The 14,969-nt window shown below is 39.4% G+C and overlaps 1 protein-coding gene across 5 annotated transcripts in view; it reads left to right on the top strand.

Annotated features, from left to right (window-relative positions):
* Positions 1 to 14,969, top strand: part of Eml4 (EMAP like 4) — a 117,081-nt gene that overhangs the window by 89,971 nt on the left and 12,141 nt on the right. For all 5 annotated transcript variants that reach the window (XM_021648708.1, XM_021648704.1, XM_021648707.2 and 2 more), the window contains 8 exons: positions 487 to 621; positions 824 to 959; positions 4,544 to 4,695; positions 5,945 to 6,070; positions 6,152 to 6,283; positions 6,905 to 6,972; positions 11,050 to 11,138; positions 12,904 to 13,001. In XM_021648708.1, the coding sequence (XP_021504383.1) occupies positions 487 to 621; positions 824 to 959; positions 4,544 to 4,695; positions 5,945 to 6,070; positions 6,152 to 6,283; positions 6,905 to 6,972; positions 11,050 to 11,138; positions 12,904 to 13,001 (936 nt within the window). The remainder of the gene's footprint in view (positions 1 to 486; positions 622 to 823; positions 960 to 4,543; positions 4,696 to 5,944; positions 6,071 to 6,151; positions 6,284 to 6,904; positions 6,973 to 11,049; positions 11,139 to 12,903; positions 13,002 to 14,969) is intronic.

Below are 14,969 nucleotides of genomic sequence, written 5' to 3'. Positions count from 1 at the left end.
TTTGAGGTTGAAGACAACACATTGGGGGCTGGAGACTTGGCTGTGTGGTTAAGAACATTGGCTGCTCTTTGAGAAGACCCAGGTTCAAATTCCCAGCATTCGCCTGGCAGCTCACAACTGACACCTTTACACAGACATACATGCAGTATACATGAAAATAAAAATAAACTAAAAAAAGGCAGCACATTGATCTTGCATCTTACAGTCATAGTATAGTTTCCTGAATATATAAGAAGTAAGCTATAATTCTTAAAATTTCTTATAAGTAAATAGCATAAGAATTGATATAATAGTAGGACATCAGATTTAAATCTTGATTCTAAAAGCCCGTTCTTAAATTTTTTTTTTTTTTTTTTTTTTTTTTTAAGGAAAATAAGTCTTAGAAGAAAAACTATTTTTCCTGACTTTGTAAGGAACTATAATTGGATTTTGGTAGCAGTGAGAATGTATGTTCTTCTAAAAGTGTCTCTTCCTCCCTCCCCCTAGACAACAAATGAAGTTGTTTTGGCAGTGGAATTCCACCCAACAGATGCAAATACCATAATAACATGTGGTAAATCTCACATTTTTTTCTGGACCTGGAGTGGCAATTCACTAACAAGAAAACAGGGAATTTTTGGGGTAAGGATCAGAATGTTGTAACATCATTTTGTGTGGATGTGTGTGTATGTATGTATGTGTGTGTGTGTGTGTGTGTATATATATATATATATATATATATATATATATATATAAAAGATTAGCATTATATATATATTTATTGTTGGTTAAACATAAAATCACCGTTTCATAGAGAAAACTGAAAATTCTCGTTTTATTGTAGAAATATGAAAAACCAAAATTCGTTCAGTGTTTAGCATTCTTGGGGAATGGAGATGTTCTCACTGGAGACTCAGGTGGAGTCATGCTTATCTGGAGCAAAACTACCGTAGAGCCCCCTCCTGGGAAAGGACCTAAAGGTATGTTATCTCACGTTAAAAAACACACCGCATGATTCTTACCTGGTGCTGTTACAGTTCTACCCTCAGCAACCAGGGGAGCTAGTGTGCACTAGATAGCGTTGCCAACATACCTGTTGCTTTTAACGTTCTTCATAAAGATCCTTTCTAATGAAATTACTTATTTTGCATATATAATCTACATGTGATCATATAGAACATTTCCCTTCAGAAGTTCAATATGAGAGGGAGAGAGAGTTAGTATCCAAAGCAAACATAGAGATACATATTAACTTAAAATATATAAAATTTCACTCTCCCCTGAGCTGGTACTCAAATATCTGAAAAAGATCTCATGGTCATGCTTTTAAGAAGGACAAAGGGAAAGGGAAAAATAAGTAAACCATAGTTGTGTTTCGCTTTTCCTTTTCCTTTTCCTTTTCCTTTTCCTTTTCCTACCTGCAGCCCCTCTTCCCAAACCTACCTATAGGCATTGGCATTCTTTTCACACATTTGCGCTCACACAGGCATAAACCAGACACACACACACACACGCACAAAGAAGTTTTGCAAATGTTTACCACTCCTAAATCGCTGTTAGGCTCATTTATAGAACTAAGAAAAGCAACCATTTGGCCTGCCCACCAAGTCCCCAGCATGGGCCCTTTCCTGGTTGATAAGAATGTGACCTGAATTTCAGTGTCTCTGTGACATTTGAGTAGCAGAGACAGCCCTCTTCATGTCTTCACTTGTCGGGCAAAGGTCAACTCGTTCTTTATGGAAATGTTCTGTTAGACATGAGACAAAATCGAAGAATTTGCTGTTAAACTTAAGTATACTTGAACATGAACTAAACCTAGACATAAAAATTTTAAACTCAAAGACAGTAATTTTTCTCAGCAAGTATTTTAAATAATTTGACCTAAACTGAGAAATGCAGGTCCATAGGAGAAAGATTTTCAATTGTAATATCTTGCATAGAGTTTATAAAAGAAACTTGGAATTTGCTTAAAATTGAAACACATGGTTTTTTGTTTTGTTTTGTTTTGTTTTTTGCTTAGTTAGTATTTGGGCTTTGTGACAACATTCCGGCATGAAAGCAAGTGGTTGGAACTGAGTTGGTCACAGTATGGAGGTTTTTATGCTGATGAAGCAGTTCTGTAATTTTGCTTTCTGTTTTCTAGTATTCATCATTCTGGGAGGGTCATATAAGTTTGATGAGGCTTTTTGACACGTTTAGAAATAGGGAGGCTGAATTAAGAACAGGAAATCTTGTTTGTACATTCTTCCTGGGGAACCATGAAACTCTACACCCTCTCTTTAATGGGGTTTTTTTTGTTAGATGGGTCTCACTGTAGCCTTTGACTGACCTGGAGTTCATAGAGATCCACAGCTTCCGCCTCCCAGGTGCAGAGAGTAAAGCATGCACCACCACGCCTGGCTATTTCTATAATTTCTTTTCTCTTTATTTATCTCTCTCTAACTATTTATCTATTTCTTTATTTTTGGTGTGTATGTTTCAAGACAGGGTCTCTGTGTATCCTTGGCTGTCCTGAAACTAGCTCTGTAGATCAGGCTGGCCTTGAACTCAGAGATCACCTCCCTCTGCCTCCCGAGTGCTGTGATTAAAGGCATGTGCCACCATATCTGGTTAGTTTTGTAATTTCTAGTTTGTTTGGTTTTTTTGTTGTTGTTGTTGTTGTTGTTGTTTTCGAGACAGGGTTTATCTGTGTAGCCTTGGCTGTCCTGGACTCACTTTGTAGACCAGGCTCAAACTCACACAGTTCTGCCTGCCTCTGCCTCCTCAAGTGCTGGGATTACAGGTATTGCGCCACTACGCCCAGCGTTTTATAATTTCTTCTAGGGTGCTTTCAGACTGCACTTAACTGGTTACTTTAATCACATAGGAGGAGGAAGACCTAAAATACGTGGATGCTCATAGTGTTACTCTCTCCCTCCCTCTGTCTCTGTCACTGACCTACAGGGATTCAGCAATGCTCAGAAAATTCACATTTTTCAGATGTCCTTTCCTTCCTGGGCACCTAGGTGCAACCAGAGCAAATAAGTTGTGTAGACAGACATCCCCTGAGCATATTGGGTTGTTCAGACATTGAGGTTTGTTTAGGTTTAGGCAGTTGATCTAAGCAGAAATCCTTGCCTTGCTCCTGCCCCGTGTGCCATCCCATGCCATTCCACTACATCTTTGTACCATCAGTCCACTTACTGCTTGAGAGTAATTTTTAGAGTCAGCTGTGGCTGAAAATGTTTAATGGATGCCAAAACTTTGTTCATTTAACTAATTTTACAAACTTAACGACAGCTTCAATAGAAAAATTAAAGAATAATGTACTCAGAGCCTTTTTGATGCATAGTTCACTTGACATAAAGCATGCTCCTCAAAGAGTGCACCAGTAATTTTACTGCCATCTATAGAGTTGTGAGTTTGTCGACATCTCCCAGGAAGGACGCCTCTTCATCTCTCTGGGTCTCTCTATTCTAACTTATCGAAATAGAGTAAAATGTGTGGCTTTATATAATTAGTTTCTTGTTTGGTTGGTTTTGTTTTGTTTTGTTTTGTTTTAACACAACATTTTACTACATAGTTCAGGTTGGTCTAGAACCCACTGTTAGCCCAAGCTAGCCACAAACTCAGCAATTCTCTCTTGGGATTATGGATATCCACTATGATGCCTGACTATAATTGGCTTCTTAGCATATTTCCAAGGTTCATTGTGTTAGAGCATGTTTCATTACCTCCTCCTTGACACAGTATTCAGCTATATAGGCACGCCCATGTTTTTTATCCATTCGTCAGTTGGTATACAATTTTAGAAAATGAACGGTTTTTAAAACAAATTTTTTTTTTCATATTTCCACGAAGCATAAAGCTATTTTGTTGACTTCAGCCATGTTTTAACCAAGGCACTGACTTCCATTGTAAACCTCGTAACTAATTCTGTAAGGCATTATCTTCCAAAAGCTGTCTTCTTGCCTCAGTGGCCTCATTTGATTGCTAGAACCCTTCTCTGAGTAAGTGCTCTGGACTCCATATTAGAAGGCTTGGATGATGTAATTTCTTTTGTTTATCAGCAGATTAAAAGGAATAATTAAATATTTATTAGTGATTGTTATGGACTGAGCTAGTAAAAGCTTTGGCAAAGCTCCCAGGGACACTGAGGTGGAGATATTGAGGTTACAATAACTGCCTTTATCAGTAACTGGTATTGTGTATGTGACCCTCATAATTCTGTCCTTCCTCTACAGTGGGACGCTGCCACCACTCTAGTACTGCACAGACTCTCCCAGAGATGGCAGTGAGATGTGACACCGAGACACACGACCCAGTTGTCAGGCGGTTGTCACTGTGTCACAGCTTCCTGCTTTTAGAGTCAACACTGACTTAAATATGAAGGGTAGATTGCCCTCAGTCTCTCAATTTGCCATCTTTCTACAACTTGCTGAGAATAGGTTTTTTATTATGAAGCTGTGAAATTTCTGCGTATATACCTTGTGGTTTTGCCAAAGCTGTTCTCCAAAAATACACTAAAGTCTAACAAAATTTATAATAGTAATACTATTGTTTTTATTTTCCCTTACCATGTTAGGTGTCTATCAGATCAACAGACAAATCAAAGCTCACGATGGCAGTGTGTTCACACTTTGTCAGATGAGAAATGGGATGCTATTAACTGGAGGTGGGAAAGACAGAAAAATAATCCTGTGGGATCATGACCTGAACCCTGAAAGAGAAATTGAGGTAAGGCTGGAACCCTAAAAATCTTAAAATAGTAAAACCTCTACTCATGCATTTTGTCCCATTTTGAGATAGCTTTTCTGGAAAAGTGATATACACTTTTACCTTTCATTCCCCTCTCCCATAGAGAAGTGTTTGCTATGGCGCAGAGTAATTGTTCCAAAATAATTTAGAGCTTGAGGGTTTTATTTATTTTGAAATGCAGGAAATTGAACTCGGGCTGATGCAGGCTAGGCAAACACTGCATGAGCAGAGGCATTTTGGAGCACCTTCATGAAGAAGAAATGCACCATTTCAGAGTCATTCTCTGGGGTCATTACAGTTACTGGTGTAAAGGTCACTGAGAGTATATCACACAGTGTGTAAGTGAAATGATTCTCACAAGGAGGCCCATGAATGGCCTTTAAAATACTTTACAATTAAGTCATCCCTTCATATTTGTAAGGGAGAGGTTGCCAGCCTCCCCAATTAATGCCAGATCTGTGGGTGCTCAAGTCCCTTACCTAGAGCAGTCAAGTGTTTCTATGTATTTACACTTTGAATTATCTGTATATTGCTCATAGCACCTGATTCAGTGTGACTGCTATGGGAATGTTTTACTGAACTGTATAGGAACTAATGACGGGCTGTGGGATCTGAGTACACAGTATGGACTATTTTCTCTCCGTATTTGGTTTAATACTTGGATGCAGTGTCTGCAGATAAAAAGGCCAATTGTGTTTTTTGATCTATTGGGATTTTTATCTTTTGGTCCTTGTAACAATCAAGAATGAATAGGGAATGAATGTATTATCCCCCTGTCACAGAGAAATGAATTGTCTTAGGCTCAGTCACTTACCCAGAAGAACATGAAACAAAACCCAGACCATAATCTTTACAAGCTTCAACTGAACTGACTCCCTTTTCCCACTGTTCTGTAACTCCTGGAATCATACAGGATATAAATGTAAATTTCACTGAAGTGGGCTGCAAGTGACATCACTGTAAGAAGCTTGTATAGTATGTGGGAGAGCCTGTACTGGAAAGATAATTACTACAAATGAGAGAAAGAATGTTAATAATACATTAACTTCTGTGTAATAAAATGTAATTGAACATTAAATTACAATATGATGAGACTGCCACATTGTTTAAGATTTAGAATCTGTCTTTATTACCCAGTAACTACACAGCTGTGAGCACAGCAGTATTCAGGTAGTAATTACTGCACGTTACTCTGTTTATGGTAACTTCACACGTTCATTCGTTTCAGGTTCCTGATCAGTATGGCACAATTAGAGCTGTTGCAGAAGGAAAGGCAGAACAATTTTTAGTAGGTACATCACGAAACTTTATTTTACGGGGAACATTTAATGATGGCTTCCAAATAGAAGTACAGGTAAGCTGTTTGATTCCAACAATTTCTACAGTATTTCTTGGTTATACCCTTTGGTTCTTAAAACAAGTTTTTCATTCCCAGGGTCATACAGATGAACTCTGGGGCCTCGCAACACATCCTTTCAAGGATTTGCTCTTGACGTGTGCTCAGGACAGGCAGGTGTGCATGTGGAACTCGGTGGAGCACAGACTGGAGTGGACCAGGCTTGTGGATGTGAGTGGATAATTTCTCCACACAAACTCCTCCCACTGGCAGCTGAAAGCATCCAAGAAAAGAGGATTGAGCATCCACTTAAATGTGTGTTTATGGTTTGGTGAAGGGCCTGAGAGTAACAGGGAAATGTTTGCTCTCAGTTACATTGTGAACCCACATTAAAGAAGAAAGATAGCCGTGTAATTTTCTCTCAGTTTCAGTGATAAAGTTACAGAGTTCATGTATTTGTGGAATATTAATTCTGGAGTATTTGGGCCTTGGATTCAGTAAATACCCCAGTGCACTCTCCTGTCTTCTTTGTGAGGGGCCTTGCATTTTCTCCCTACTGTATCCAGATACTACTTTTCTTAAAAGTATTTCTTAATATGTTTGGTGTTAATCTGTACTGTTTCACTGCCTGGCCACAAACCAATTATTTTGTCCCTTTGCCTATTAGTCCAGTTGTGTTCATGTAGCATTTCTCATTGGTTTACAGTAGAGCTGACCAGATTTCATGATTATATGAAATAGTTTATTTTGAAAGATTTGTTTGTTTATTTATTTATTTATTTATTTTTTACGGTTCCCTTAAACCTAGGAGCCTTTATCCTCTGCCCCAATGTCTGTCCTTTTCTTTTCTAGGAACCAGGACACTGTGCAGACTTTCATCCAAGCGGTACAGTGGTGGCCATCGGAACACACTCAGGCAGGTAGGGTCTTTAAGAGAGCTGAGTGATCTGAGATGGTGGGGTGTCGAGTCTCCGTCTCCTTTGGGAAAATCATCTCATTTGTAGCACGTGTAGTACTCTGGCAGTGCTCATGTGGTTATCCTTTACTGAGCATGGAATGAAGTGTAAGGATAGAGGGCTTTGAAATCATGAAAGTGTCAAAACACATACTCACACGGCCCTGGTTTGTTTTGTTTTGGTTTGTTTTTTATCGCTCTGATTGGTTAGCTAAGAGATGGCTCAGTAGTAAAGTGCTTGCCACCAACGCTGACCATTCAGTCCCTGGAATCAAAAGAGGCAACTCCTGAAAGTTGTCCTCTGACCTCCACATACGTGCCCGGGCATGTGTACCCCCTATTCCCCACACATGCATTAAATAAATGTAAAAAATAAAAATGATCTGGTTGAAAATCCCTGAAATTCCTCTCTAACATCTGTGTGGACATGAAGTCACTCAGTCTCAGTGATTTACTATAAAGGTAAGGTAGCTATTACCTCTTGAAGCTATGAGTATGAAGCACATAAATGAGATGAATATAGTAGCTCCATAAGTAGTGTTGGCAGTTCGTCTGCTCTCTCTGCTGTAGAGTTGGAGACTACCTGGAATCCCAGGCAGATGCAGTTGTCATTGCTCGTTTTAGATATAACTGTGTTGGGTTTCACACCTGGTTTCATGCTTTTGATTCATGGACCTTCTGTTTGTTTTTATTTTTCCTTTGCTCTGTAAACACTTTACTGTCTAGAGCTGCAAAGTTAATACTTTAGCCATTCAGATTACAGTCACTTCACTTTCACACCTGGAGGAAAGTCCCATTTAGGGCTAGGAACTAGTTTATTGTAAAACATGTCCAAATTGTACACGAGCCAGAAAAAATGACTGGTAAAATGTTTAGCGATGTGTCTGGGTCCACGCATAGATTTCTGCATCATGTCACCAAGTAGTAAGTGCATTAAATGATTAATTCAGAGTCACCAATATGCATTAGTGTTGCATTAAGGAAAGAAATCAAAACACTTCTTAGAGTTTAATTGAGAATTGAGTTTGAGTCCTCTACTTCTCTCCCTGGTGTCTTCCTTCTCTGTAGCTTTTAGGTTTTGGCCTAGCTATAAGCAGTCTCTTGTATGAGTCTTGAGTCTGTACACCTGTGCCTGTCTGATGTCTGTCTTGTCTCATCTCTAGCAAGGTTTTTGCTCTGTATGTACTGAACAGTAAAGAAAAAACATTACAGGAGGAGGAATGAAACATTAGTGGCATACATTTATTATATACTTTCATTTGCATTTTATTTGCTGTTCTCAGCAAATGATCATCAAAATACACATACAGACAAACACGTACTGTTGTGGGTGAGGGCCATGGAAAATGTAAAGGCTGTGCACTGGCCTAGGTTGATAATGTGGGAAATCCAAGGCGAGTTACATTGTTCGTTTTGTTTTGTCTTAAGATTTACTTAATTATGTGTACAGTGTTCTGCCTGCATGTACAACTGCACACCAGAAGAGGGCACCAGATCTCGTAGATGGTTGTAAGCCACCCTGTGGTTTATGGAATTGAACTCAGGACCTCTAGAAGAGCAACCAGTGCTCTTTACCTCTGAACCATCTCTCCAGCCCACATTGCTTTTTTTTTTTTTTAAGGCATGTTAATCAGGCTGAGTACACATTAGGATAGTAGGATCAAGTCTTAAGTGATCTAGGGGTATATTATTAACTCAGCTGTGAGGTCCAACAAAAATTCTAGTCAGATAGTTCTACAATACTGTATTTCCATATATGAGCACAAGAGCAAATAAATTCTCAACGATAAAATAGTCATTTTAAAAGAGTGGATGGTGTGTGTGGTGTCTGGGAATTGAACCCAGGCCCTTGTATGCTGGACAAGTGCTCTGTACATGCCCAAAGAATGTATTTGTCATTTTTAAGGGGAAAAATTGAGTGCATAGCCATAAGTAGGCATAATTACCACTGTTCAGTTTGTTTTATCGAAAGGATTTTTTTTTTTTAAGCAAGAATATAGGACATACTTTATTCAAAAATACTATCATGAACACCTAGTTTTCTAAAGGAAAAGAGAACATTTATTTAGGGGCATCAAGGTAGTTCTAGCTCTGAAGTGTGTGTGTGTTTGTATGTGTGTACGTGCGTGCACTGTCACTAAAATTTAAAATTATATACCAGGCATGGTGGCACTGTGGTCCTAGAATTTGAAGGGTGAAGGTAAGAGGATCAGGAGTTCAGGGTCAGCCTTGGCCATATAGCAAGTTCAAAGCTATCCTGTGTTACATGAGATGTCACACACAAGTCATCATGAGGAAGGATGGTGCTACTTGTTGGTACTTGGCTCACAAGTCAGCTTAGTCTATAATAAAAGATTCCCATCCCTGGTGGTCATTACATTTAGAAAAGTTTATTTGGTCCTTTAGGCCACACGGAGCCTCATGGAGATGGCATATTACTCCCAAATACAAGCTTTGTTCTAACATACATACTCTAGAGTGAGAAGTGATTAAGTACAATGTGTAAATGAATAAGGACAGAGACCGCAGCCACCAAGGTAACTTCTGAAAGAATGCAGTCCATGCAGTGACAGGTGAGAGCTCCCAGCATTGCTGCACATCTGCAGGGAAATCATACAAAATCCTAACCACCTCACTGACTTCCTATAAAAATGATCTGCCAGGGAGGGGACTCAGTAGGTAATGCTCTTGATGCTGAAGGAGTTATGCATGAGTGGAGTTAGTTGTGACATCCAGCCTCTCGGCCCAGCACTCAGGAGGAAACAGCTAGCTAGCTAGCTAGGATAGCTGAATCTACAAGCTGCTGGGTCCAGCGAGAGACCCTGTCTCAGTGAATACCCCGTGTATCAGCTTATGGGTTCCACACACAGGAAAAATTGAAAAATTAAAATAAAAAATAAAAACCTCATTCCAAAAATAGAAGAATTAATCTGCTGTGTATTTAAGGAAACAGAAAATACACAGTTTATCTTTTAATTTCTAAGTAACTGTTTATCTATAACCAGTATAAGTTTCTACACATGAAAAAAATGGTCTGGGCTTTGCTGCTTGCTAAGGTTGCTTCCAAAGAGATAAAAGCTGTATGTAGTTTTCCTAGGAAAATTAAAATGACTTAGAGATAGATAGTCTTAATATTAGGGGTTTGCCAATTTTTAAAATTATTAATTTTAAACATATAAGGATATAATAAAGTATAAAAAAACTTGAAGCCTGATATTCCTGTAGCTCTGTAGTCTTAGTTTTAATACCATTTTTGTTCCCTTTTTGAAAAATTAGTTCTCAGTGCTTACAGTGGTAGCCTGAAGATTGATGAATAACAGTTAAAAACAAACCTGCAGTCTGTGGGCACTCAGTTGCACCAACGTATGTTCAGTAAACATGGACCATATGGCTTCAGTGTGCCAGCTTCCTACTGATTGGCATTTAACCTCAAGTGTCTGTGGAGGCTGTCAGATGAGAGTTTATGAGTTAAATTAGCTGTGGAGAAATTTCAGCCTCTCTCAAAATGACTGAAATTCATTCATGAATGTGTCCGTGTTCCTGCCTACCTCCCTAGCTTTGCAACTGTTACTTGTCCTAACTTCTCTCAGTGTTCACTTCATGCTGCGTCCTCCATCATCCTTAAAGGTTCTTCTATGGCTGCTGCCTTATTTCTTCTGTGCATTTTGTTGACTGGCCATCCGTGGGATTACCTTATAGTCACTCTTTTTTCCATTGCCTCATTTGCTCCTTCGTCTTTAGTAAAATCTTGAAAAACCTTGACCCTGTCATCATATTTTTCTGTCTAAACAGTGCTTAGCAGAGGTACAGTTGACATTCATTGAATTCCTAAGAAATGAAAATGCAACGAGGTCCGTGTCTATCTTGCAACATTCTTCTGAAAAATAAATTGAACGTTGATTAGAAGAAAAATTCATGGTTGTAGTTAAAATATTAATGTTGACATTTTTAAAATTAAAAGTGTAGAAAAAGTCAACTACTTTTTCCTGTAAATGTTAATGCCCAAGGTGGTTTTTCTTTTTTGTTTTCTCTTTCATAACAGGTGGTTTGTTCTAGATGCGGAAACAAGAGATTTAGTGTCAATCCACACGGATGGGAACGAGCAGCTCTCTGTGATGCGCTACTCAGTCGGTGGGCAGACTTCCTCTCCCATTTGATAGGCACTACACTCGCTGAAGCCACATGCTTACTTGTTGATGGAGTTTACTCCTCTGTTTTCAAGAGTTGGAGTGCCACCTGAACGGCAGGCCAAATTTACTACTGAAAACTAAGAAATCTGCAAAAATTAAACAGCATCAAGCATGTGTAAATTTACAATGAACTGTGACAACTGCACTTGCAGTTTAAACTATAAAGCGCAATCAAAGCACACTACCTACAGTAGAATTTTCGTATACTAAGCTGAATATTGCATCTAATTCGGCAACCTTTCCTTTGCACATGAAGGGTATAAGCAGTAGAGAATGGAGTTCAGTGGTAGGACATTTGCCCATCACATACTCCTTAGATTCAGTTCTTGGCATTGCCCAGAAATTGTAGAAAAAATAGGCAGAATACACACTAGTATCCAAAGCACACACTCCTTTATGCTTGAGTTACATAACCATAATTGTTGGTTATTAGATAAAATACATAGTAATCCATTATAAGAATTTCATATAACTTCATTCAGGTTTGAATAGACCTTTGTATACTTTATTCAAAATGTTAAGTTTCCATAATATTCCACTTACTTGTTTTGTTGTTATTTATGTGGTTTGATTTATATCAGTATTTTCTAGAGTTAGTTTGACTTTTTTGAGGCATAGTCTTTCCCAAGCTGGCCCAAAACTCACAATTCTCCTGCCTCAACTGTGGAAGAACTGAGATTATGGGCGTGCACCACCACACCTGGAATTTTTTGTATTTGAGCATTTGGGGTTGGTTGTTTTTGTTTTTGTAATGCTAGGGGTTGAAACTAGGCCTCCATGCACATGGAAGACAAATACTTCATCACTGACCTACAACTTCAGCCCTGAAAGTATACTCTAATAGCTGTTGAATTAAAGCCAAAAATAAAAATTTGGTAGCTTCTTCATTTCAAATTCTTCTGCACAGAATATTTTCCTCTGAATAAAGAAAAAAAAATGTATGTACACTAAGATGCAAGACCTAGAAAGAGTTAGTTTGATTTCTGTGGTTGTTTAGGTGCTTGTTTTTTACACATATTTGTGTGTGCACATGTAGAGGACGGCTTTTGTTGGATGGTTCTATCCTTCTACCTCGGGGTTCCTAGGAGGGAATGCCAGTCATCGGGCTTGGCAGCATGAACCTTTCACTTTTGACCCATCTTGCCTGCCACAAAAAAAAGACATTTTGAAACAGCAGTATTTTCTGTTTTGTTTGTATTAATTTGTCTTTAATGCTAGAATAACAACCACTACAAAATGTAGCATTTAAAAAATCAAAAGATCAGTGTACTCTCACCAGTTGTTATATGCTTGACATAGTGGTAGGTACAATCAAAGATACCACAGAACTGGAGAATGTAGTGTATTTCCCTCTTAAGAAAACCCACCTGTAATTGATGAGATCAGATATGCTTGCCAGCTATGGAGCTGAACGAGCTTAGCTTACCATGTGAACCTTGTTCACTTCCAACAGTCAACGCAGGGAGATGTCTCTGAGATCGGCCTATAGCTGCTAAGGGGACACGGCTAGAGACTTTCTCCAAGGAGGGACTCCTTGCTGGACTAGGGCTACCATTTCATTTCAGGGGGTGTTAATTGGTAAGCTTTGTGTATAAAATGCCAAATAATAATTAAATTGATGAATTTTAGCATTGCTAGTATATCATTTAATGTAAGGTAACAATACATACATTTTCCAATCAGCACTTTTTCCTGTTTAATTCTAGATGGTACTCTCCTCGCTGTAGGATCTCATGACAACTTTATTTACCTCTACGCAGTCTCAGAAAATGGAAGGAAATATAGTAGATACGGAAAGTGCACTGTAAGTAGCAAAGTCAAATGACCTGAGTTACACAGTGATTGAGAAATTGTATTGTTATAAGAAGAATTAAATGTTCACATTGATAGCTGTTGTTTTTTTCTGCTAGCTGCTTACATGAGTCCCTTGCCTCAATCCCCAGAACCTCATAAACTGGATATGGTGGCACACAACTGTGATCCCAACTCTTCGCATATGGAGGCAGGAGGATCAGTATTCAGGGTTGTCCCCAGATATATAATAAGTTTGAGACCAGCCTAGGCTACAGGAGACCCTATCTGAAAAGGGGTGGGAGACCTGGAAAGATGCTCAGTGCTGAGCAGTGCTGCTGTTGCAGAGGGTCTGATTTTGGTTGCCAGCACTCACATTGAGCTGTTCTCAACCACCTGTAACACCCTCTGTAGACTGCACATACCCACACACATACATATAATTAAATCTTCTTTAGAAAGAAAATTGTTATTATGTAACTGAAGAGCACAGTTGCCTGTGTGTGTTGGAAAGATACCTATCTCCCTTACATTTGAGCTCAGCGTTTGTCTCCCTCTAACTAGTATTAAGGCAGTTTACTTAACATTTGGTACACGGTCTCTGTGTAGCCCTTGCTGTCCTTGAACTTACTATGTAGACCAGGCTGGCCTCACACTCACAACAGTCTGCTTGCCTCTCTCTCGGGAGTGCTAGGATTAAAGGTGAGCATCATCACATTTAGCTATGGGAAACTTAATCTCAATGTACCATATCTCTGTCTAGCCCAATACCCCACAGTGTCCTATGTCACCAGTCTGCCACTAAAATAAGGTAACTTTAGAGATGTCTGCATTTAAGACAGTTAACATAAACCTATTCCCATAAACTAGATGTCATCTTTAGTTGAAGATTAAATTCTGTGTATCCTCGACAGACTCATGCTGACTTTTTGACCAGTGAAATGGCTTCAGCCACCGGGAGCCTTTGGAAGATGTGTTCCCTTGTTCTCAGGAAGTACAGTTGCCAGGCTTGATGGCACATCTAGAACCCCAGCATTCAAGAGTCAGACGTGAAAGCAAGGGTCACTACAAGTTCCAGGCCAGTTGGGAATTCACAGACAAGCCAAAAAGGAAACAAACATACTACCAACAATAAGTATAGCTGAAGGGGCAGTGTAGCTCAGTGGGAGAGCGCTAGCAAGCGAGTCTAAGGCCCTAGGTTCAGTCCCACATGGGTAAGAAAAGGAGGTAATGGAGCCGTGGTAGGGACAGACAAGCTGCATCAGACCCTGGCATGGTCTTTAGTCACGTGTACAGGACTGTGGCCTTGAGCAGGTTACTCTGACCTTTTGTTGCGGTCTTCTCACTTACAAAGTCAGGGTAACAGTAGTTTCTACTTCACAGAATCAGAAGACGCTAATTCAGGGCAGAGGACATGGCTCAGTAAAGCAAGTGTTTACTGGGCAAGCAGGAGGACTGACTTTGCATTGCCAGCACACCCATAAAAGCTGCCTGTAACCCAGCACTGTGGGGTAGAGACTGCACAGTCACTTGGATGCCCTGGCTTACAGTCTAGTTCCAGCTTAAATGACAGACCCTGTCTCAAGGGACAGGGCAGACAGGTATTCGAAGTGTTCTTGGGCCTGCAGGCACACATACACAACATGAGGCACAAAAGAAAGAAAAAGTGAATGTATGTAAAGAACTGAAGCTGTTGCTTGGCACATAAATACTCAATAAATGTGCATATTTTCAAACAAAATAAAGTAATTTACCTTGTACGTTAGGAAATTATTCAAAATTAGCAAATGACATGATGAATTCATATGGTGGCACAAATCCTTTGATAGTTTTGATAAAATAGTTCACTTGTGTGCCAAGGTTTCTCTGTGTAGCCTTGACTGTCCTGGACTCACTTTGTAGGCCAGGCTGGCCTTGAACTCACAGTGCTCTACCTGCCTCCTGGGTGCTAGGATTAAAAATGTACACCACCATGCCTGTC

The sequence above is a fragment of the Meriones unguiculatus genome, chromosome 1 (genome assembly GCF_030254825.1).
Source record: "Meriones unguiculatus strain TT.TT164.6M chromosome 1, Bangor_MerUng_6.1, whole genome shotgun sequence".
NCBI lineage: Eukaryota > Metazoa > Chordata > Mammalia > Rodentia > Muridae > Meriones > Meriones unguiculatus.
This window is presented reverse-complemented; position numbering and strand designations above follow the sequence as displayed.